Below are 23,941 nucleotides of genomic sequence, written 5' to 3'. Positions count from 1 at the left end.
CTTCGGCTTCCGTCTGCGCTTCACTCCGCCTCCTCCTTCAGCAGAGCGAAAAGCCGCGATCAAACCGTCCTCCATCTAAACATATGGCCCAAACAGTCGCCTTTCTTTCTTTCGTCGTTGTGTCCACTACTCTTTAAAAATTCCGCCGAAAAAGAGAAGACGATTTTCCAAAACATTCAAGCCGTTATCTCACGTAAGTACAATGGACTTCTTGAGACTGAATCAAACGGACTATAACATGGCGGGCTGGTCGTTCTGCCTTCTTGCCGCACATGACGGACTGATTCATTGTCATTTCCTCTAAAATTCTTTGCTATACGTTGTATTTGACACCATCTTTTTGTTGTTTGTGGGTTATTGGGATCTTCACGACTGAGTTTGTGTTATATTTTGGTCCAAATGCAGTTTATAATTTTGACCCGAAGCGCTACAGAAATAGAGACGCGAGACCGTCATAATCATGCTCAATGTGGTTCCACGCAATTGCCACATTTACTCATTGCCATCGTATTCTCTGTTTACGAAATATGACATTTTATGTTCACGAGGCCTCCAGGTTTTACTTTGCTGACGCGGTTCAATATTAATATCGCATTAGTCAACTTTTGACACCCCTAGTACTTCTACTGCGCATGCGCACTTCGTATTTGCCTGGCTACTATGTTAAAGCTCTATTAATTCAAAACAAAGTTTTTCTTGCGAGACTGTAAAGCCTTTGTTTTGTTTTTGTTTTTTACCCCCAGCTTACCTTTTAATGTCTGAAATAATATGACTGTCGTTACATTTTAATACTATTTTGTTATTGATGATTCGTCTACTTAGTAATCTTAATTGCTTTGGTTCCAGGGCTCCCCCACTACTGCACCAGTGTATGAGCGCTTCTCGGAGGGCCTAGGGGCGGCCCTTTACCGGGAGCACTTTGACTTCAACGCTGAGCCACCTTGGGATCCTAGCTGATAGTGGGACAAGTCCGTCTCCTGACTTGTCCATGTGAGTGTCCTATTTTTGTTCTCAGATATCTACGTGTTTCTTTTAGTTCTGTGGCAAAAACTAAATGACATGGACTGTAATGCTGTACAACCATCAGTCTTTCCTTTTTGTGTAATTGTTACTATTGACTACCAATACAATGCAAAAATAACACAAGTACCATATGTCTCAGGAGAAGATCATGTTCCAGCACACACTTAAAATATATATATATATTTTTTTTTTACAGTCTGTTGCATATCATCAGGACCCATCGGCTCAGTCGTGACCCTCTGATTTGTTATCTTTTCCTATGATTGTTGGATTTGCGGAATACGGTTGAGATGAAGGGACTTTCGGATGACCCCAGCTATATCATTGAATTAATGGAGGGAGGAGTGACGCTTGAAGACGTCATTGATGGACACATCTACGAGCAGGCTCTGGTCAGTTCATACCATTTAGTCTGGTCATGGCGTAACTTGCACCAAATGCTCATTCTAAGTTGTGATTTCTTTGCAGGCTGAGAAAAATGCATTTGTAATGGCGGACCTTGGTGCCCTAATGCGACAGCACGTGTGCTGGCAAAGCACTGTGCCATATCTACAGCCGTACTTCCCAGTCAAATGCAACAACAATCCTTTAGTGATTGAGGTGTTGGCCTCTTTGGGACTCGGCTTTGTATGTGCTAACAAGGTAAAAGGGAAGCTTATCTTTTTTATACCCCGTTAATCCCTGTTAATACAGAACAACTTATTTTATGATTGCATAATGGTCACTGTTAATTGCTTATTTGCTAATGGGTGATTACATAACGTTATACATTTTGTACTCTGCTTAGTATTTGTGTTTTTTCGTCAGGGTGAAGTGAACCTGGTCCTGGAGAATGGTGTCCAACCAGAGAATATTATTCTATCTGGTGTTTGCAAGCAGTTGGCCCACATCAAGCATGCAGCCAAGAACAACATTCAGCTCCTTGTTTGTGAAAATGAAGCTGAATTGGTCAAGATTTCTCGATTCCATCCTGGCGCAAAGTAAGTCCAGTTGTGTCTTTTAAAGAATTTGAACTCTATGTCAAAATATCCTTTTTAATTTTTGTGAACTCTTGTAGATTACTGGTACAGTTGACCACAGACGCTCACGCAGCGGAGACCAGCATGGTTTTTGGTTCTTCTTTGAAGAGCTGCCGCCATCTTTTGGAAGCGGCGAAAGAGCTGGGTGTCCATGTGGCTGGGGTGACATTTCATATTCCCACTTCATGCCAAGACGCACAGGAGGCCTACACCCATGCGCTGTCTGATGCCCGCTGTGTGTTTGACATGGGGGTCAGTACTTTTCCCTTCACTGTTGTGGTCTATGTTTTTTTTTTTTTTTTACTTTGTACACCAAGATAAAGGGACTTGGATTAGATTAGCCGTTATTGTCTCCTTGTGGAGAAATTTGTGTTGGACAAAGTTGGACTAGGGAGTGTCTACAGAGCCGCGGCGCGCGGCCGAAACTGCCATGTTATTTTGTGCCGCGGCTCCTGAAACTGCTGCGCTATTTGACTGCGCCGGGTTAGGGTTAGCCATGAGGCTATATGGCAGTGCCGCGGTTCCTGAAACTGCTGGGCCATTTGACCGCGCTGCGGCTCTGCAGCCACGGCCATAAAACTATGCTGCTGTTCTTTGATTACGACTTTTAAGACCTCTGACTTCTACCTGTGTGTAGGCGGAGCTCGGCTTCAGCATGGACATCCTGGACATAGGTGGAGGTTTCAGTGGTTCTGAGTTTCAGCTCAAACAGGTACAATTGCTACTGCAATTATTATTATGACCCGTAGTAGCTGTATAGAACCACAAATCATGGGTACTAACCGAGGACCATTGCCGTAGTAACCATTTGGAACTTAAAACTAATGTGTGATTAATTTGCAGGTTGAGTCTATAATTAGACCGCTGTTGGATGCTTACTTTCCTCCACTGACTGGAACACAAGTGCTTGCAGAGCCAGGCAGCTTTTACGTTTCCTCCGCTTTAAATTTGGCGGTTAATGTCATCGGCAAAAAGTTAGCAACTTGTCTCTGGGATGGTCTTGTTCAAGGTACGTGTCAGTGATGTCAACGCTTTGAATAAAAATAAGTTTGAAATACTGCATTACTGACCCAATGCACTTTTTCCAGGCAAGAACAATGATAATACAGAGTTCCTGTATTATATGAATGAAGGTGTTTATGGTTCATTCAGCCCAAAGCTGCTGGGAAACTCAATTGCTGCCCCTACAGTGCACAAGGTTAGTATGTCTCCTCTCAGGAGAGGGGACTTTTATTCAAGGCCAAATCACTCATCTGGTTGCCTGATTGACTCCCAGAAAGTAGTACAAGTGCCAGGTCATGCTTGGTAACTATTTGAGAAAGTGGTGTCCGAATGTTTTCAGATTATGAACGGCATAGAAGTACATTAATGTCTTAACTGACATGAGAGCGATTGTTCAGTGTTGCCTGATCATAGCATTGTAATATACTTTGACCTCTATCCTAATTGTTTGAAGCTGGTTATTGAATATTTTGTAGTATGTCCAATATCTAATTGGTATTATATTTATTCACCTTGAAGCATTCGCTGTGTGCTGAAGAAGCAGCGTATCCCTCCAGCCTGTGGGGTCCGTCTCTGGATCCACTAGACCAAGTGGTGGAGCGCTGCCTGCTGCCTGAGCTGTTTGTGGGGGACTGGCTCATCTTTTCCAACATGGGCGTCTTTGGTCTGGACGACTCCACTGGTCTGTCCGGTTCCTCTCAGCTGCCTGTGTACTACACAATGTCCATTTCTGACTGGTCAGTATCCATAAGTGTTCAATAAGTGTCCGTTTTAACGTGTAACAAGGGCAGAGGTGGGTAGTGTAGCCAAAGTTGTACCCCAGAAAGGTATTAGAAAAGTACGGTATGTAGTTGTCATTTACACACAACTAAGGAATCCTAATAAGCCTTCTTTCCATTTGTACGGTCTGAAGGCACTGCCACAGTCTAGATCAAGAATATATTTCTGGTGTATAATGCATCATAGCAAACCCGATGCATTACATAAATTATGTTAAAATGCATGTTAGATGGACAGAGAAGTTGAAAAAATCTAGAAAAGACTGATGGTAAATCAGAAGTAGTTTCCAGTTTACTCTAGCTTTAGCCACTTCTTACAGCAACTCACTTTTAGAATTACTAAAAGTATTTTTGTGAATCGGGTATGATTTCTAAATTTTGTTTATTAAGAAAAGTTGTTTGGACCCGGAGACGCACACCGCCATTGCATTAAACATAACATGCTGAAGACCTTCAAGGCAAACCTGTCAGGATGTGTACAGTTGTATATGTATGTGTATATATATGTGTGTGTGTGTGTGTGTGTGTGTGTATATATATATATATATATATTAATTAGTTGGAATGTAGTATAACACTTCACTGAAAAGGGGGAAAACAAATGTTGTTTTGAATGTATAACAGAAGTTAAAATTATAGTGATAAAACTATTATTTGTTCTAATAGTTTCTCAAGTTAAAGAACTTGATACTACCCACAGTTTTCTGACCCAGGTGTTTTTGCTGCCCATAGGGATGACCTGCAGGAGGCTGGTGTTTCGTTGGACAGTGCCATGAAGATGTTCACCATGGGCCAGTACAGTGCGTAAATGCCACCTTCCCTGTCCTCTGTAATGTTGCACAGACCTCCACCACAAACGAGGTCATCGTGGTGTTTAAGGACAAGGGTCTCAAAGTGGTCAACATTCCAACCACCTCAGAAAGTGTTGTGTTGTACACACTAATTGGACTTGAAAGTAAATTATCCATTGGAGAGAATATGGTACCTCGATAACACTCCTTCCTCTAATTAACTTCTTGTTGTAGTTATAACCTCAAAAACATTATGCAACAAAATGGACGACTCTGTAGAGATGGTATTGTTTTTTCCTATCTCAAATTCAGTTTACAATGTGCACAATTAATTTAAACCAATTTCTTTAATTATTAACTGTTTGACAGTCTTGTAAACCGTGTCTTGACCACACCAGGTTTGTCTAGATTTTTTTGAAGTGTTAGATCATGTGTCTACAGACATTGTACAGCAGACCCAATTATTTGCATTGTAAAGAAATTCATGGCTTTCATAATAATTTATTTGTTGTTTAATTTCAACATGCAATATATTGCAATATATTTATTATTTGATATGTCTAATTCTGACCAATTGCTGCAGAACTAGCCATATTTTGCCATGGGTTATGCTGTGGCCCAACAGTGTTCATGAATCCTGACAGAATGTGTTAATTTCAAAACTTCATGAATTAAAGGTATTGTAATTGACATTTGTGATTGCTGCCTCTACTTGTTTGTAAGGCATGAAGGATGATTTATAGGTGTCACAGCTAATGAAATAATGTGGCTGCCTGAAATCCAACCTACTGTTCTTAGAATTTGTAATTGAAAGACAAAAATTGTCCTGCTGCAATATATGAATTGGTGCAAAAAGAAAAATGCATTGAACCAGGAAAAAAGCATGAAGTTTCAAGCTGTACATGCAAATTTTGCACTGCCTCCAAGGTCTAACATTTCCCTCATGCCTTCCAATTGTACCGAGGGCAGAACGGCTTTATTTACAGCCATAGTCTGTAAAAACATCTACAGCTTCTTAAAATCCTGTCCTTTTGTTATTAAATACTGATGTATTAATTACTTGCTATCAAAGGCACTAATGGACCATACCCCGGTTTTGACTGTAAATTGTGCTTGTTAAAGTAATTGATAATTTAATACATTTCTGACTGAAACTATTTGCTTAATGTTTGTGTCTTTTTTTGATAATTTAGTCAGAGGTTGTTCTGTGTCTCGTTCTTTTTCTTTAAATTGTAATGCCACGAAGATCTTCAAAGGTACCTTTTGACTTGCGGTGAAAAATGGCTAGCGTTAGTTTATTAGACGTATACAATATCAATATCCCTTATTTAAATATAGATGGTGTGGCAAATCTATTAATTTTGCTAATAAACGACTATATTGCGTATAGCGCAATTCATAGGTTGTTCCGCTTAACGCAAGAAAACAAAAAGCGCAAACATTTCTGGGATTTTTTTTTTTTTTATGAAACCAAATTTTGTTTTTCTGTTACCATGTATTAGCACAAATACTTTTCGATCGTTATTTCAGCCAATCAAAATCATGTATTGATGTCATTGGTCAATAAAGTGGCATGATTTGACGTCACTGATAAAGCCCAGCCCATTTAGCTCGTTTACTCGACAGTTCATTGGCTAGCTCCATTCTTGCATCACGTGATTGCAAAAACTGGGCTGGCTGACCACGCCCCCATGCTTGTTTTTTGATGGAGTGTGACCAGTGGGACTTTTAACAACTACATGCGTGAAAAAAGTTAGAAAGTATCGCAGTAATATATAATCATAACTGTTCTTGAACAAAAATATACAATGTTTACTTGAAGTAAGACGCTTTTTATCGTTTTTTAAGTAAAATTGTTCCCATTGGTTGGTTTGGGGCCATATGCAAATTTGACGCAATACGTCACATCCTGAACTTGAGCGCCATTTTTTCCTCTATAGTGGAAGAAAGAGACAAAAGCTAGAGCAGAAATAACTTGTATCCAGAGGAGGTTTGCAGTTTTATGGTTCATACTTCATAAGTTGACGTGTACCGCGGCGCGTTCAGGGGCGTGGCAGTGTTTGGATGCCCGTGTGTGAGCGGCACCGGCGGTAGACGCAGCCAGCGACGCACGCACACAGCGACACGGTGAAGCGGTCACGGCGGTGGAGGAGACAGCGGCCACTATCAACACTGCTGCTTTTGGACGAGGTAAATATGCTGCTGAGAGCATCCTCGGATCATAAATGATTTGCGATCATGTGTCAGAAATGCAGCTGTTTTGAGGCACAGCCCGATGTTGATGGACAGATGTGTTCTGGAGAAAGGACCGCGCTGTTCCTGCGTCGCATAAACTAATCCAACTGTGATCACGTCTTGTTGCTGTTGATGACATATCAGGCTTTTTATAGTGTTCGGGGACAGGTTTTTTTGTTCACGTAGATTTTTTAATTTTTTAAATGTTTTCTTAGGTGTATTTTATAGTTTGCACATTTCGTCTCTCCATGACTTTAATAAAGTCGAAACTTGATAGGGCATAAGCATACCAGGGGTGGGGAGTAACTAATTACAAAACAACACTCACGTTACTGTAATTGAGTAGATGGTTGGTATAACAGCTTTTAAAAAAACGACAAAATCTGTACTTGAAGTATATTACTAATCGTGTAATTGTACTTCATTATATTAAAAATATTTGACTGAGTATAGTACAAGTCCTAATCGTCCCAATGCTGTTTTTGCTCCTTTTTACACCTACAGACACCTAACAGCATCGCCTGCTCTGATTAGCCAGAGCTCAGAGAATATGTGGATTGTGGTTGATAACGACTGTATTCAGCTTTAAACAGTTAATATATTGCATTGTATAAAATAGTAGGATCTCAACTAACGGTTATTATTTGTATTGATTAATTACTAGTCAAATGATTTTTATTGTAACCTACATTTAAGACCGCAACCAAATTAAGGTACAAATGTGTCTGAAGGCTTCTAGCTAGAGAATATTCACATATAATGTGCTGATGAAAATTAGCAATATTATCTTTGAGAAAATTGATTAATCACAATATGGGGATTTTACCAAAATAGCATATTGCCATGGGAATTGGATCACAATTAAATTTGTTTAACTATATTTCCCAGTCCTTGAAGTGATGCAGTCTTTGTTTGTCTAAAAGGGTCTTCGGGCGTGTTTTCAAGTTTTTTTTTCCAAATAACAAGTACAATGATTTTAAAACTTTTTTTTTGTTGTCAATTAATCACAGTTGGTCAATTGATCTTTGCATCTCTTTTAAAGGAGATATTTAAAATGCTATTAATGTTAAAGTAGGGCAACAAAACTTGAAACTGAAAATTTCAATGGGAATGATGAAAAATTTGAGGATTAACAGTAATTAATTTTAATAAACCCCTGAAGGTTCTCTCTAGAGGACTTAAAATATACAGCATAATAACCTGAAAGTATGGAATTACACACAACTGAGTTTTCAAAATCACAGCCGAGAGAGAAACGGCACCAAAACATCCATCAAGGGCCTGATGAGTAAGACGTTTTAGGCATCCGGGCAAACGAATGCATTTGTGAGGATCGACCAGAGAGTGTCAAATGGTCTCAAACAACCTAAAACTGATTAGTCACATCCAAGCACAAATTCTTTCTTTGGGTTCACTTACAAAAAAATAGTTTGTTGACTGGTCTAACGTAACCAAGTTGAACAGTGAGTGTAAAGAGTAGAAGTGAACAGTACATTTCCCTTAAAACCGCTAATTGTTCAAATAAGTTCTATAAGTCAGTGATTGAATTAAAGCAAATTAACAGCATAAATATGTTTTTATAAGCTTCTTGACCATTTAAATTTTCCCATGAGAACATTTCTGGAAATTACGGTGAATGTTCATTCCTTTGCAACACTATTTAAAAGTAATCAGTAGTAGTAATTTTAGTAGTAGCATTTCCTGTTTTATACTTCTACTTACAAATATTACAAATTCGGTAGCAGTATTTTTACTTGTAAGAGAGTATTTTTTTAGCCATGTAACTCCCTCTGTAAGTTTAGTACAAATTTGTGTACTCTTTCATACATATCTCGATACCTAAATTACCAAAACAGACACACCAGTCTCCTTTCCACTCCACCACAGTGGGCGCTACTGTGCCCACTACCGCCCCACTGTGCCCACTACCGCCCCACTGTGCCACTGTGCCCACTACCGCCCCACTGTGCCCACTACCGCCCCACTGTGCCCACTACCGCCCCACTGTGCCCACTACCGCCCCACTGTGCCACTGTGCCCACTACCGCGCCACAGTGGGCACTACCGCCCCACTATGGAACCTCGCATTCCAATATCATTTTAGTCATTATACTTCTGATAAGGAACTACAGGACTATTCAATAAAATTGTTCAACAAAGGTCAGAATGTATTGGATTATTTTAATTCTGCTCAATCAATTGTCTAGTTACTAATAGTTTTGATTAGTATAGTACTACTAACACTACATCAGTATCATGTCATAAAAGCAATGATTACTGTAAAGTTGAGCGTTCTTAAATGCCTAGGTAATTATTCAGCAATTGTTTCTTTACCAAAAAATATGACAATCTGGTATGTTTTACAGCTCATTTCCCGCTCTTCCAGGAGGAAATATGTATCAAATCCCAGTTACAAGTGTGGAAAAAATTCGGAAAGCAAGAAAATCTGTTAAGAAGGTTCTCAGTGATATCGGCCTTGAGGATTGTCAGGAATATCTCAAGGTATGTGACTTTCTTTTAAATTTCTCTCGCACATTTTAGGGACATATTCTTCTTCTTTGTGTTTTATGGCGGCTGGTATCCAAGCGTTACATTACCGCCAGACTTTATTCTTTAGACTTTATTCTTTTAGACTTTATTCTTTAGACTTCATTTTGACCGCCAAATATGAATATCTATTTATTCCTCAGTGTTGTGTGCAAGAACTGTTTGTTGTCCCCAATAGTGTCCTTTTTGGGGGTGAATCCAAATTGCCGTGACATCCTCCCCGCTCTTCCCATGACAAATGAAATTGTAATAATGTAATTACATTTTTGGGGGGGTTGGTCTGTATTAACAGTCTGTTTGGACATTTTATGTGTTTGGTCTTTAGAGTGTGGTAGATATATTGGCATGAAATTTAGCTAGAAATTAACATCACACCATTATCTTTCAGAGTCTTAATGAGAACTTGGAGAAAAATTCCGATGACAATGAGGATACGGAGTGGGTCGAGCTCACAGAAGGATTCAATGGAAGAATGGAAAAGAGGGTATGTTTTGCACCTTGATTTGAAATGGGTCATGAAAAGTTGTTCATGGCATTAAAAATACATTTGTTGTGTTTTAGTGGCCTTACCGTTCTCGAAGTCTGTGTTGTGCCATGTGCAAGTACTCCACACAAAATGTCTACAATTTCAGAAGCCATGTCTCAAGATGTCATTCCTTTATGCAGTCCCTCTGTTCTCTTGGGGTGTGCAATCAGTGCACTTTCACTGGCCACCCCAAAGTCCTCAGAAAACATGCATTCCTCTTTCATGGTCAAACTCCAACAGACTCGCAGCAAACAAAGGAAAGTGCAGTCACTCACCGTGCCAATGAGCGATACAATTGTCAGAAATGTGGATTCCCAGCCTCTTTAATATTTGCAATGAAGAAGCATATTATTCTGAAGCATCTTGGGAAGCTGGCCGAGAAATATATAGGATATAGATATATAAGTCAGGGAGGGAAAACTCTGAAGATATACTGCTGCAAAGTATGTAAAGGGAACACGGGTACCTTGGACCAAATGCTGCATCATATGCTGGTTTCACCAACACACTATAATGTTAGCACACAAGTGCAATCTTACATTTATGAGAACAAGAATTATGCCCCCAAACCAACAGTCAATGGAAATGGAATATTCCTCACACTCCCAAATATTGTTTCAAAAGCACAACAGCAGCACCCTCAGCTGTTAAACACTAACACATTAGTATTACCAACCAATGGACAGCCTGGAGGAACCGTATTGACTCTACAAGGAACTCAGAATAGTGCTACTCTCATATGTGCTCCGGGAAGTAACCAGGGCTTTCTGCCACCTCAGGCCTCTGCTCTGGTGCAGTTAGCTAGTGCTGAAGCTAAAGGCCTGCTTCAACCTGGTGCCACCATAACTTTGCAAGGTTCTTTGTCACAAGGACAGTCTGTCCAGATACCCACTGTTTCTAATGTAGCCATCAAGTCGGCAACATTACCCATGGTTCAAGCTTCTGCTCAACCAAAACCCATTCAACAACCACAGCCCATACTCTTTGCATCTGGACTACAAGCCAATGGGACACCTCTAGCTGCAGCTGCTGTCAAGCCTGCAGCGACGACACAAATTCCAGCCCAAAATCCACATACCCTACAGGGTACAATGTTGACTTCACAGTCATTGCTAAGTCACTTAATACCAACTGGTAACAGGGTTAATGGCATGCCTACATACACATTTGCACCACTGCAGGTCACAATGCCTGCATCTCAAAGCACAGCCACTCCTCTTCAGCCCATTGAGCAAACAAATAACTCGCAAGTTAAGAAATGGGTCACCTGCCCCCACTGCAATGAACTCTTCCCTTCTAATGTCTTTGATATGCATACAGAGGTAGTGCACCAGGTCAAATCTACTTCAGACAAGTCAGAACATCTAGTTGCTCGAGCACCCTTCCTGAAGAAAATGGCAGATAAGTCCATGAAATGTCTAACATGCAAGATTTTGGTCACTGAGACAACAATTTTCCAGCACCTGCTGCATGGTTTGAATTGTGTGTCTTGCCCATCTGTGTTTTTTTCAATCAAACAGTTAGGTGAACATGTAAAGCAACACAATCCAACAAGCAAAGCCTACAGTGATTTCCTGAAGCTGAATTGCAAAATATTCACTCAAAGTCCAGGTGTGCTTTCATTCCCACACTTTGATGTCCAGACAACTGGACCAAAAGAAGTGCTGGGAGACAATGAGGTTCATCTGGCCCTCATCACAAGTACAAACGAACACATGTATTTTAAATTAAGGCCGTGCGTCAAATCCAACCCCAGCACTGGGCCTGCTAAAGTCAGTAGCACCTATTGTCCCTTTTGCGATGAAAAGTCTCCAAATGAAGTTAAACACCTCCAGCATCTCAAGCAGAAACATTTCGTTGCACCAACTATTCATGCCATTCTTAAGTCCGAGGCCTTTAAGTGCATCTACTGCAATGGTGTGTACACGGGAAAGGTGACGCAACAGGCGGTGATGCTTCACATACATCGCTGCCGTTGTTCCCCCAAGCAGCCACAGCCTTCCAAACCTGCACCAGAACCAGCCAGAACAACCATGACTCTAACAAGAGCTACTCCTGCAAAACCGGTTCAACAGATGACAACTAGAGCGCCTGGTCTCTACTTCCTGCAAGTGCCACAGGGGATGACAATTAAACAAGCTTTAGCGCCTGCTTCAGCCCTGGGGGATCGAACTGTCCGTAAAGATCCAAATGTGCAGCTTAAAACCTCTGAGGAGGTGCAGTCTCAAAAAAGAATCGAGGAAGCTTTGAAAGCAGTTATGGAGGCCAACAAACGAGAAAGGGAAGAGAGGGCGGTCAAACGCCAAAAACTGGATTATGATAGATCAGAGCGGCAAAAGGTCAAGGTAGAGCCACACGTGCAGGAAAAGCCTTCTCCAGAACCTCAGGTCAACCCCGCCGTGAAGTTGGTTTTAGAACCCACAACAACTGAGCGCCGTAATGAAGATGAACGCCGACTGTTTTGCATCAAATATTTCAACTGTAACCCGCATGCAACAAAAGCAGAGACTGAGGAGCTGTGCAGAAGGCTGTCCATGTCAAAGTCAGAGCTGGTTGCCATTTTTGGCGCACGCCGCAGCAAATGTATGAAGACCATTAAGAACAATAGAGCAGTTGTTCTCCTCGGCTTTAGCATGACTGAACTGAAGAAAATGAAACACAACCTGGACATTCCTGAACAGCAGCCCCCTGAAACCTCTGACCAAACTGAGCAGGACACTGATGGAGAGCACATGGAGGTCGAAAACGAGGAACAGAAGGAGGCACCTGAGAAACCCATGGAAACCGAGCAACCTCAATCTGAAGATGAAAAAGAGATTTAAAAAATAACTACGTCTAACGTTTGTCACGCAGTAAAGCAAAGGGTTTTGTGCCACTCATAACATTGAATTGAAATATGACTATAGTGTTTAGTCCAATCACACATTGCCCTGGCTTCTGTAATGGACATCAAACATCTCGCTGTAGGTACAGGGTATAACACCCCCTCCCCCATTGGAATCTCAACTAAAGCAAAGATTCTGGCACTTTTTAAATTAACATTTATTTATGTTTCCACTTTCAAATCTAGGATATCAACATAATAAATTCTTTGAATTTTACCATATGCCATTAAAGTGCTTTGGCCTCTTTCCTATTCAACACACATTACAATCATCGAATTTGTTTTCAGTGTTTGAATGTTGACATGTTGGGCCGTAAGAACGCCATCAGATTTTAAACATTTATGGGCATCTGGTTGTCTGACTGTTTGCATGACATTGTTCATAGTCAATGTTTTAAATATGTGTATTTGTTGTAAGTACTTTTTCAGTGTCTTTATAAAAACATGTTCAATAGATAGAAAGTGTTATAATTTCCTGAGTTATGTCCCCTCACATGTTTTTGTACTATATTTCTTACTCAAATCTATTTCATAAAGCATTGCTGTGTAAAACCTGGCTAAGGCAACTCTGTACAGTTAAATAAAATTGTTTTCTAAAATGTAAAATAATTTGGCCCAAAAATATCTTGTTTTTGCATGCCATGATAGTTGAAGTGTATTGAGTACGCCAGAATAGACTTGATTTTTGGGGGTTTGGGCCTTTGCATGGGTTGTTACCATAATATACAAAACAACAGTGGAGTTCTGAGCTGCATTGTACATTTATTTCAAGAACATGATTGCACTTAAATCAATAAGACAAATAAAAATATATTTTTTATTAATATTTTTTAAAGGATTTTCTGGCCTGGAGGTTTAATTTGCCAGATCAGCTGTAGTGCGAAATGGGGAGGGCGAGGGGAGAGACATTGGGCAAATGGTCGAGGCTGGACCCACGATGCTGAGATTGTAGCACACATTATATGTCGATTTCATCTAGTATGGAGGGGCCACTGTAGCCATTAGTCTCAATGCTGTTCAGTTTGTTGAGGTATTCTGCTGGAAGTCCACTTTCCTCCGCCCCCAAACACACCACCTAAAAGACCAGGAGGAGCAGAGGGAATCACACATTAAGACTAGGGTTTAACCACTACAATTGTCAACAGTACTTTTAAAAATGGAAGCAATGAGTAGTTTAGTATAGCGTACAGAAACAGATTAGGCACAGAAGTAAATAATTAAAAACATAACTTATAAAAACACTTAACTTATTTACAGCTGTTATATGGACGGCATCATATATTGCACCAGGATGATTGACATGTCACAGTATTGCACATGATTATGGATGCTGAATGACATGTTCAGAAGGAAAGACCTGTGAAACCTCCCTCACACAGCGAGGGCGGCTCAGGAGAGGTTTTGTAAGGCATTCTTGATACTTCTCATGTAGTAGACTAAAGACTAACGTTAGTCATGTGGTTTACCTTTTTGTACTGAGGTGAAGTAAGGCTTGCTCGAAAATGATTCATCTGGTACGTCCTGCAAAGCTGTGGCCCATACTCCGTCTCCACAGACACTTCTAGAGGCGTGTGTAGTCCACGTGCCACGCCTTCTTGCCTGGAGCATGTGGAGTGTTATAGACATGTTTTGATGGCGAAACAATTTGACATAAACTCACTTGTCCAAGGTCGAGAGATTTGCGTTGTTTATGGTCCAGACGGCGCCCCAGACTTCAGAACCGGGACAGTGCTCGATGGTGGCGGACCCACCATGCCAAGAGGTGGAAACGTTATCTCCACTGTAGCCAAACTTAAGCTCATAGTCCTGTGCAAAAGATGGAGCAGACTCAACACTAGAGATGATCAGGGCTCAACTTACTTCAACATAACGCCTTTTACGGTCAATATATGGGATTTCAGCATGAATTATGAATCATTCAGTGTTTTCAGAGGATTCTTAAATGTCACGATATGCATCAGTCTCGCTGCAAAATGGACAGATGCACGCTGAAAAGCACACACGGACACGGACGCAGACGCGGACACACAGACAGTAACAGATGGAAGAAGCACATGCGAAATGCCTAAAGCTCACATGGAAGATGATTTAACTCAAATATAAGAGAACAAAAAAAAAAAAACAAATGCCATGAACAAAATTAGGCTATAGTTGTTCAATTGATAAACTTAAACTAGCAACAATTAAGAGACAAAATACAATATTTAGCATTATTTTGTTGCCACTGAAGTAGATGCAATGACATGGAATTGGTCAATAAGAATCGTGGTGAATCGAATGAAGGTCCTGAATCGACAATGTAATAATACTATAATACCCCAACCTTCCTCTCTTCAAAAAACTACATAAAATATTGGTGGTTTTCAGATTTTGTGAAGCTGCTTCATACAATCTGAAAACCACCAATATACAATAACCTGGCTCTTGAGCCAGGTTGTTACTGAAGGAATACCAAATATATTAATGATTGATTCTTGCCCTTTTCTTTCATAAACGAGCACGCCAACATTACACAATATTTTGTCGTGAAATAACTGAAAGGTTGACTAAACCCATTAACTTCTTGTATTCTAACAAAACCTTGAATTTTAAATGTATGATTTTAGCTTAAACCGATCTGTATTCAATATTATTGGTCTATAGAATGTTGTGTTACTTTTAATGGCGGTTGGCAGCCAAATGAAGAGGTGCAGAAAGTATTTGTTTTATGCTATGGGTTAGGTCACATGAAACCCAGCGTCGGATATGTTCAGATTATTTACCTTCAGTCGTCCAACAATGTGAAATGATGCAGAAGGATTGTTAAGCCAAAGTCTTCTCCCAAACAAATTGCTTCCAAACGCAAAGTACATGAAGTGTTCGTCCATTCTGGACATGTTTTCCACTTGTAATGACTTAGAGTGTGAGCTAAAGAAGAGAACGCGTTGAATTGTTGTCTGCGCGCGACACTTGAAATCCTAGAGGAAATCCCGCCCATTTCCGCTCCGTGTGAAAGCTTCCGACACCGCGCGGATATTATAATAGATCCATGATATTAGAATAGATCCATGATATTAGAATAGATCCATGATATTAGAATAGATCCAAGGCGGAAATACACAGCTTCACGCGACGGAACAACATCCGGGTCAATGGCGACGGGGGAACATCCGGAAACATCACCTCAACTCCGCTGTTGTTCTGATCGATCTCGGACACTAAAACAGTATTGATGCCAGAAAGTAGCAGTTTTTGGATGTTACAGGAGAACAGCAGTAAAAGGTTTCAATTCATTTTTGTAACGCCCAAAATCACAACAGTTCCCTCCGAGTCAAACACGAACTGTCAAACGAGTTCAAGATGGCAAGACATGGAGCCCAAAATTAAAGTAGTCATTTTATAAACGGTTTGTTCATGTAGGCCTAGTTAGCATAATGATTGTTTATTATCAAACTAGATGTCTTTTCTCTGCTGACTCTAGCTCATGATGCTGCCTCATGTCACATTTCAACATTCAAGATTGAAAAGAACATTTATGACTATATGCCTACCTCAAAAAATATATAGGCATCAAGACTTCTCATACGCTCTTTGGCATAGATGCTCATAAATGTCTGCCCACAAACCTTTGATTATCTTGTAAGGACAATTTAGCCCAGCGTGTGATGTCTTCAGCTCTTAACGATGCTTTTCTGATGGCTCCAAATGCTCTGCATAACCATATGACACGTGGTAGTTAAGGTGTCGTTTCCCCCTCGCAAAATGACTAGGTCCATTTCATTGCTGTTGTCAGCAACTTCAGAAGGATTGGACTTTAGAAATAGTGCTTCAAAGTCAATTCCTCTCCCAAGCAGAAAACCTTGAAGTGTCTTCATTTTAAGCCATTAGTCTAAAACCATTAGTTATTTGAGAAAAAAAAGGGTATAGAGACAAACTATAAGACTAATGTTTTATTGAGCCGTTTTTTTTTTATTTAAACAGCAAAGAAATTAATGAAATTGTGAATCAATAACACTAGTTCAACTTCACTCTTATGAGCAGTTTAATGTACAAAACAATTCACAAAACCATGTCTCTGAAAAAAAAAAAACACAAAAATCCTGTACAAACAGCTGTGTGCAGAGTGGCTCATCTCCTCGGACCTCCTCTGCCTCGGCCACGCCCTCTTCCACGGCCTCGACCCCTGCCTCTGCCACGCCCTGCCACTGGAACAGACAGGAATTTCAGAGCAAAATTTAAAACGTGCATTTTGTGCCATTAAAACAAAGTGGTAATAAGTGTTTGTACGCTGAGAAGGGGAGGGGCCTTTGTATTTGGAACCAGATCATGTTCAACAACATTTGACCAAACCAGAAAATTCCATACCTAATGTGATACATTTTCTCCAATTGATCGGCCCAATATCAGGATGTACAAAAACACCAAGTGTTTTGGGATCATCCTGCTGTTCACAAGTATTGGACTGAGATCAATAAAGCCGTACAAACAATTTATGACATCATCATTCCAATGGATTTCAGAACTATGTATTTGGGCCTCAGGACTCCTGCTCCATCTCTGGAGCGTTCTCTTGGCAGCAGTAAAGAAGGCAATCGCAAAAAAAGATGACTCAAAACACACCAACAATCAAGGACTGGAGTGTCATTATATTGGACATTAGACAAATGGGGAAACAAATAGTCATCACAATGGACACATTTGACAGACTGTGGGCAAAGTGCTACATTTATTTGAGTTCAGTTGTAGTTTTTATTGATTTGTGGGATGTCTTTTGATTCATCTCAGTTTCTTTATTTGGTTGTGTTTTGTTTGCAGACCCATTTGTTTTCCTTTTTTTTTTTAAGAAAAAAGAAACAGGCCTACTATAAGAAAAATATTTAAACTGTAGTTTCTGATATTAACACAATATTTGATGTAATGGATTTCTCTCCCAATGTTAACTTTGAGAATATGATTTAAAAAAAAGCAAAAGAAATGGACTTGGTCACTCGTAAAGTGAGCTTTGTTTGACATTTTGTGCAAATCCGAAAAAATTTCCTGTAGTAAAGGACATTTTAGAAAAGTAGCTATACTGTAATTTGGGTAAAAGTAACTAAAATGTTGTTTCTTCCCTCACAACCAAGACAAAACACTGTTCATTTTTGAAGAGCTGATTTGTGACACCCGATTTCAGCAAATTCCAGGGTGCAATAAAAGTCCAAAGGCGTGTTTGGGCTAGTTTTTCAATTTGTTTTTGGAATCTGCAGTAAACTGCAGAAATATCTCCAGGCGCGAGGCGTGATAAACCTGGATAAAAGACCAGTCGGTTACACACAGAGGTCCACTCTAGAGCTACAGCGCAAATAACTTCCTATACTGCATGAGCTTATACGAGGCAGAGTGAGGAACGCCGACTGTGCTGGAACTCACAAGCGTGAAGAAGAAGGTTCTGAAGTCTTATTCTTCACAAATCTGTTTTTAGTGAGCCAAAGAAAAGTGACTTTAAAGTTTCAGGCCCCTCCCGAGTGTTATTATGGGGATCATCTCACTAATAAATTATAATACACTTAAAAGAGCAACAAGGAAGGATTAAGTGGCTACCAGCTGCCATAAACAACACCATAGAAGAAGAAGAAGAGTAAGTTGGTATGGGGAGGAAGAAGAGGACTGCGCAGCATGGAAGGACAAGAGATAAAATGTACTTTGGCTCGTCTGTGTCGGAGGGTTCTGGCAGTGGGTTAGTGAGAAGCCGGATGAAGCTGCTAATATCGGGAATGAGAGCAAAGGGTGTAGGGCGATTATAAAGCTTGCACAGGAAAATGCGTCCTTTAAGGAGTGGAGTCCAGTGGTATTGACGACGAGCCTAAATAAGGCAGTGGGAGAGATCAAGGATGTGAGAGTCTTTAGAGATGGCTCACTGCTGGTTGTGTGCATTCTCGTTTCAGACGCACGGTCAGAGGAGTTATCACAGGCGTCCCTACGATGGTGACTGGATGAAGTAAAGGTGAATTTAACTGGAGCTAAGGTTGTGGACGCTAGGCGGTTGAAAACAACCCGGTTTGGAGAAAGATGATCGTAATGATGGGAAGAAGATGGGGAGGAGGAAGATCTCATGTGCTTGGAATTCGTGGGCTTGGAACTGAAGAATGAACTCTAAAAAGAATGGCGGCTTTGGACTCCTGCGCTTCTGAGGAATGAAGTCTAAAGAATAAAGTCCAAAGAATAAAGTCTGGCGGTAATCTAACACTTGGATACCAGCCGCCATAAAGTCTGAAGAATAAAGTCCAGTGTTCTCGCTGGGCTGAGGTTGAACAATGGCGGTGCGATGGCGCTCGGGAAAAGTACTTAAAACATTTTTCGCTCGCTAAGATCGGCCGTACGAGCGAGCGCCGTGCGAGGTGTGCTCCGTACACCGTGCGAGCCAGCGCCTACATGTCATGATCTTAATACCTGGCGGCATCTTTTGAGCATGGCCGGTCACAGCCGCAGCATGGTGTGCCGCCATACTCAAACCCCTCAGTGAGAACACTGAAGTCTAAAGAATAAAGTCTGGCAGTAATGTAACACTTGGATACCAGCCGCCATAAAACACCATAGAAGAGGGGTCAATGAGTTTACATTTATATTATTGAATCCATTTGTGGTATTTCTATTTTATTTGTCTAAAAAAAAGGAAAAAACTTTTTTTTTTTAAATTACTTGGACAAGCTTGGCGGGCCGGATGTGGCCCGGCCGTTGTTTGCCCAGCCCTGATATAGGGCCACAGTGGGCCGCTTAAACAAGACACATCCATCACATGACTTAGTAAAGCGCTATGAGGGCCTGAACGTGGAAACAGACTGAATACACTGGTCTAGGACCAAGTCTCCAAATTCATACAAAACACTGGTCCCTTTGTCATAATGTGATCAGACACCGTTATGAAAAGTTATTGAAGTTTCACTTCAGGATCATGTCATTTTTGGGTTCAATAAATGCAAAAAAACCCACACTTGAAAAACAAGTTATTAAACACAAATTCACGCATTATTTAAGCCATTAATACGCACAAAAACGCAAGCTCATTCACGGCTCGTCCACAGGACGTTCATTTGTCCTGCGAAGGCGAAAAGCTTCACACTAGTAGCGCTTTTAATTCAAAACGCATTGAACACAAATAGAAAAGTTGAACATTCAAGCACTTTGACAAATGTTGAAAACAAAATTTAAATTGAATGCACTTTCAATGATTTCAAGGACCCATATGAACCCTGGAAGAAGCATTTCAAACTCCCATTAATATTCTAAAGGAACTAAAACTTCTTATTGGCCATTTTCGGTGCAAATGTGTTTCGAATTCATGAAGAAAACACCATACATAGACAAAATTGAAATGCCATAAGAAATGCAATGTAACACAGAAATCCTGAGTGAGTTTTTACAGCTTTCGCTATTGTTTGAATGACACACTATAAGTAAAGTCAAACTGAGGCCCCGAAATCTGATTGGGACATGAGTGCCCCTGGTAATAGATATTAAAAAAACAATTTAAAAACAGGTCCACATTGTTTTAAAAAGGAAATTAAGATTTTTTCAAATATCACACAAGAAGTGAAAAATGCTTTTTTACGGCCTTTAAAACATTAGACAATATACCTCCAACTAAACGATTGCAATATTGTCCGCTTGTAGATACATCTATGTGCAAAGTATTTAACCGTGCATATGTTAAACGTGTTTAGCCACTGAGCATCAGTAAAACAATTACATAAAATTAGATTTTGTCCTGATAGCTTTGAATCTTGACTGCACTTTAGCCATTTAAAAAGAACGTAAAAGCTAAACCTTTCACTTGAACACTAACCTGCTTCCCTCTTCTTGGACTTGACCTTAGGCTCGATGTCGACCAACAGGGTGTCCAGCGGCAGGCTGTCAGGCAGGATGAAATATCGGATATTATTGCCACGGATGCTGAGGGATTCCAGTTGAGTCGGCTCCCGATTTTTCAGGGTCATTTTGACAGCCTTCAAATGAGTGTTCATACTCACGTCAACACCTTTGAAAAGAACAAATGGGAAATATAAGAAAAAAGGTGCATAACGGAAAGGCCCATTTGAAAATATAAAAAAGGTTTGATCAGATTTTTCTCAGGACGCTCCTTAGGTAGGCTTCAACTTCGCATTATATAGACCATACTCTTCAGACTTTAAGCCGCTGCTTTTTCCCATGCTTTGAACCCTGCGGCCCATACAACGGTGTGTCTAATTGATAGAGTTTACCGAAAAACGGGCACCGCAGGGCACTCTAGCAGGAACCGCAAGCGTTGTCACTGTAGAAAAAGACGCCAGTAGACAATAGAAGAACGTGTTCTATATATCTTAAGCTTCAAAACGCTGGGTGTTTCATTACAATCAGACTCACTGACTGACTGGTGTGTCACTATTATGTACTATATTTGTGTAAATATCTCATGTTACAGCGTACATGAGATAATGTACAATTTATATTTTCTTCGTAAATTTTGTGTGTGCGCTTTATAGCCTGAAAAGTGCGTTATATATTAGAGATGCACCGATCAATCGGCCGTCGATTAAAAAAGCCGGTTTTATGTCGAATCGGCCCGAATCGGTGACCGGCCGGTCCATGTCGTAATTTCCAGTTTTCGGCCGATCAAACTGACCCGCCTGCGCGGTGCGTAGCAGCTCAACGCGCCCAGAGCCATCCATCCAACTATTTTCTACCTCTTGTTCCCTTTCGGGGTCGCGGGTGACTGGAGTCTATCCCAGTGACTTCGGGCCTTAGGCGGGGTACACCCTGGACAGTGGCCAACTCGTCGCACCCAGAGCAAAACAGCTAAAAACTAGCAAGACTCATCCAGACCGCGGCGGCCAAAACATCCAGTTTACATTCAAAGTCTATGTAAACGCGCGTTGAACACCTGCGTTTTCCGCGGTGCAATTCCTGCTTTTTCGGCGTGGAGCGCGGCGCGTAGGGTGCGTTTTGGCATTCTGTTTGGTTACAGAAGCATGTGGAGGGCCAAATATGAAGATGCTAATGCGTTGCGCAATGTGTTATTAGTCCTTTGGGATGAAAGATAGGTTTTTCAGCGCGATAAAAATATTCAACAAGGCGGTTTAGAAAAGAGGTCCCTGGAGCCAGAGTCCTCCAGCTTTGAGAGGGAGGTGCTGGCAGCGCTCTGGGACTGACCTTCTCCTCACGGTCCATCTGCTTCCTCTCCTGCAGAGGGTTCCAGCTCATTCAAAATAATGTGTAAAATTACAAATGTATACATTACTCTATGAAAATAGTTCATTTGATTTCAATCTGGAACCATTGGAGCATGAAGATTAGATGAATGAGCTGCATCTTCTGCAGGAATAATGGACTCCTTTTTCCTCTATGTGTCCCGTCCGTAATATATATATATATATATATATATATATATATATATATATATATATATATATATATATATATATATATATATATATATATATATATATATATATATATATATATATATATATATATATATATATATATATATATATATATATATATATATATATATATATATATATATAAAATACTGGGTAGTCTGCGGTATTGGGAAAAAACGATTTTGGCAGGTCTGACCTCCTTAAAAATCAGAATCGGCCAAGAATTTTGCAATCGGTGCATCTCTAGTATATATGGAAAAACTTCAATTTTCACCAGTCAAAAGATATGACATTTGGGTTCAAACTTACTTTTTTCCATCACTCAGAAACCCATGGATAACAAATGTATATACAGAGTACAGATTAGTAACAGAGGAAGAGACACAAGTAACACAGTTCAAGGATGGAAGGTCTTTGAGCCGTTTATTCCTTCATTTGCAGTCGTTTAGATTATAGTTTGGACAAATCTTACACTTTCAGATTGAGCACACGCGTTTCACAAACGGTAGACCAGGTCTGAGTCTGGAGACACTGCACCAATAACTGACGTGCCTAAAATTAACTTTAATATACAAGCTTAGCCAGAATTTCACATTCAGTACTTACCAGTGATGGTGCCGTGGACCTGGGTGCCATTTTTAAGCTCAATGGTAACAGTCTCATGGCTGAGTTTCATCAGAAAACTGTAGAGCAAACGGAAAACACTTTAAACTGCTGCATTTATTGAAGAGTAGTGAATGAATCGCGACCTTTTGAGCGTTATCGTGAATTGTACTCAGATAATGTACAACAAAACTTGCAATAAACAAGATTAAATCTAACAATTATGTCGCAAACAGAAATAGCTAACATTAGCCACCGCTAGCAACGTTTGAGACAAATGCACCAAAACAAAGACGCCTCATTTATTCAAAAACACTGAAGGCACATAGCCTTTATTTTTAGCAGAATAATACTTACAGCAGTTCCAAATAACGTTCAAGTAACTTTGTAAGAGAAAATGGTGCGTTCCCAACATATTAAAACATACTTCAATTCCTGGTTTGTTCATTCATCTGTTCCCGCCTCATCTTTAAACATCCAACTCCATCCAAACGCGTTGTAAAATCCATCAGATTTTTGTGCATTTTTCCAAATAACTAGACTCATATCATATCCACTTACCGAACTAGTTTCATGTTGGTGATGGATTAAAGACAAATCCTCCACCGAAAGAGAAAAATTGCAGCTCTCCTGTACAGGCCGCTGTTGTAAGATATACGTTTTTGTCGCTAAAAGATGACGTCAGGTCAAAGGCGCTTTATCCACAGCGCCGCGTATTGGTAAGAAAATGTATTACAACAAGAAGCAGACGCTTGTTGGAATCTTTCTACTTTGAAATAGTTAGCATAAACAAGACCTAACAATTAATTGACTGACTAATTACCAGTTATTATGGAGCATCGTCGATAATGCCTTGAACGGCTCCAGATAAAGTGCAGTTTCTCAGCCTTGAAAACGAGATCTCAATCTCAGTGGGTTCTTACCATGGATCTATAATATCTTCTAACCCGGTAAACTAAAGGTTGATTAATCAAATAAATAGCCTATCAACATGGCTAAAAAATAAAGGAGATGCCATGTCTGACTATTTTTAACTGTTAATTATGCGTGCCACTAAGACAATAAAGGTGAATTAAATTTCAACCTTCATAAATTCTGATTCTGCTCAGATGTCGCCATAAGGATGCATTGTAATTATCTATCCACACTTCACCC

At 40.2% G+C, this 23,941-nt stretch overlaps 4 protein-coding genes across 4 annotated transcripts; 2 read left to right on the top strand and 2 right to left on the bottom strand.

The window, feature by feature from the left end:
* On the top strand, positions 1 to 5,771 carry azin1b (antizyme inhibitor 1b). Its single transcript, XM_072447448.1, has 11 exons — positions 1 to 193; positions 847 to 990; positions 1,220 to 1,415; positions 1,492 to 1,665; positions 1,831 to 2,003; positions 2,081 to 2,294; positions 2,680 to 2,754; positions 2,886 to 3,051; positions 3,131 to 3,240; positions 3,564 to 3,781; positions 4,556 to 5,771. Exons 3-11 carry the CDS (start codon positions 1,314 to 1,316, stop codon positions 4,629 to 4,631), a joined length of 1,308 nt encoding a protein of 435 aa, XP_072303549.1. The 5' UTR covers positions 1 to 193; positions 847 to 990; positions 1,220 to 1,313; the 3' UTR covers positions 4,632 to 5,771.
* Positions 5,772 to 6,513: 742 nt separating this feature from the next.
* On the top strand, positions 6,514 to 13,358 carry adnp2b (ADNP homeobox 2b). The gene is made up of 4 exons (XM_072447446.1): positions 6,514 to 6,804; positions 9,216 to 9,351; positions 9,785 to 9,880; positions 9,958 to 13,358. The coding sequence occupies exons 2-4, from the start codon at positions 9,244 to 9,246 to the stop codon at positions 12,742 to 12,744; spliced, it is 2,991 nt and encodes a 996-aa protein (XP_072303547.1). The 5' UTR covers positions 6,514 to 6,804; positions 9,216 to 9,243; the 3' UTR covers positions 12,745 to 13,358.
* Positions 13,359 to 13,566: 208 nt separating this feature from the next.
* ggcta (gamma-glutamylcyclotransferase a) lies at positions 13,567 to 15,861 on the bottom strand. The gene is made up of 4 exons (XM_072447103.1): positions 15,569 to 15,861; positions 14,467 to 14,612; positions 14,273 to 14,405; positions 13,567 to 13,881 (listed from the first exon to the last, which is right to left on the bottom strand). Exons 1-4 carry the CDS (start codon positions 15,680 to 15,682, stop codon positions 13,765 to 13,767), a joined length of 510 nt encoding a protein of 169 aa, XP_072303204.1. The 5' UTR covers positions 15,683 to 15,861; the 3' UTR covers positions 13,567 to 13,764.
* Positions 15,862 to 16,803: 942 nt separating this feature from the next.
* Positions 16,804 to 23,471, bottom strand: snrpd1 (small nuclear ribonucleoprotein D1 polypeptide). Its single transcript, XM_072447102.1, has 4 exons — positions 23,348 to 23,471; positions 22,790 to 22,866; positions 20,608 to 20,799; positions 16,804 to 16,990 (listed from the first exon to the last, which is right to left on the bottom strand). Exons 1-4 carry the CDS (start codon positions 23,359 to 23,361, stop codon positions 16,914 to 16,916), a joined length of 360 nt encoding a protein of 119 aa, XP_072303203.1. The 5' UTR covers positions 23,362 to 23,471; the 3' UTR covers positions 16,804 to 16,913.
* Positions 23,472 to 23,941: the final 470 nt, after the last annotated feature.

Source organism: Eucyclogobius newberryi, unplaced genomic scaffold, assembly GCF_026437365.1.
Source record: "Eucyclogobius newberryi isolate DKJ021-1_F unplaced genomic scaffold, fEucNew1.0.hap1 SCAF_16, whole genome shotgun sequence".
Classification (NCBI taxonomy): Eukaryota; Metazoa; Chordata; class Actinopteri; order Gobiiformes; family Gobiidae; genus Eucyclogobius; species Eucyclogobius newberryi.
This window is presented reverse-complemented; position numbering and strand designations above follow the sequence as displayed.

What these genes read in the sequence shown, in the direction of transcription:
- azin1b (XM_072447448.1), top strand. Translation starts at nt 1,314, where the DNA reads ATGAAGGGACTTTCGGATGACCCCAGCTATATCATTGAATTAATGGAG. An exon ending in CTGAGTTTCAGCTCAAACAG is followed by an intron (nt 2,755 to 2,885) that starts GTACAATTGCTA and finishes ATTAATTTGCAG; the next exon opens with GTTGAGTCTATAATTAGACC. An exon ending in CTGCCCCTACAGTGCACAAG is followed by an intron (nt 3,241 to 3,563) that starts GTTAGTATGTCT and finishes TTCACCTTGAAG; the next exon opens with CATTCGCTGTGTGCTGAAGA.
- snrpd1 (XM_072447102.1), bottom strand. An exon ending in GGTCCACGGCACCATCACTG is followed by an intron (nt 20,800 to 22,789) that starts GTAAGTACTGAA and finishes TTCTTTTCAAAG; the next exon opens with GTGTTGACGTGAGTATGAAC. An exon ending in GTCCAAGAAGAGGGAAGCAG is followed by an intron (nt 16,991 to 20,607) that starts GTTAGTGTTCAA and finishes TGTCTGTTCCAG; the next exon opens with TGGCAGGGCGTGGCAGAGGC.
- adnp2b (XM_072447446.1), top strand. Translation starts at nt 9,244, where the DNA reads ATGTATCAAATCCCAGTTACAAGTGTGGAAAAAATTCGGAAAGCAAGA. An exon ending in ATTGTCAGGAATATCTCAAG is followed by an intron (nt 9,352 to 9,784) that starts GTATGTGACTTT and finishes ATTATCTTTCAG; the next exon opens with AGTCTTAATGAGAACTTGGA. An exon ending in ATGGAAGAATGGAAAAGAGG is followed by an intron (nt 9,881 to 9,957) that starts GTATGTTTTGCA and finishes GTTGTGTTTTAG; the next exon opens with TGGCCTTACCGTTCTCGAAG.
- ggcta (XM_072447103.1), bottom strand. Translation starts at nt 15,682, where the DNA reads ATGTCCAGAATGGACGAACACTTCATGTACTTTGCGTTTGGAAGCAAT. An exon ending in ACATTGTTGGACGACTGAAG is followed by an intron (nt 14,613 to 15,568) that starts GTAAATAATCTG and finishes TCTTTTGCACAG; the next exon opens with GACTATGAGCTTAAGTTTGG. An exon ending in CTTCACCTCAGTACAAAAAG is followed by an intron (nt 13,882 to 14,272) that starts GTAAACCACATG and finishes CTGGTCTTTTAG; the next exon opens with GTGGTGTGTTTGGGGGCGGA.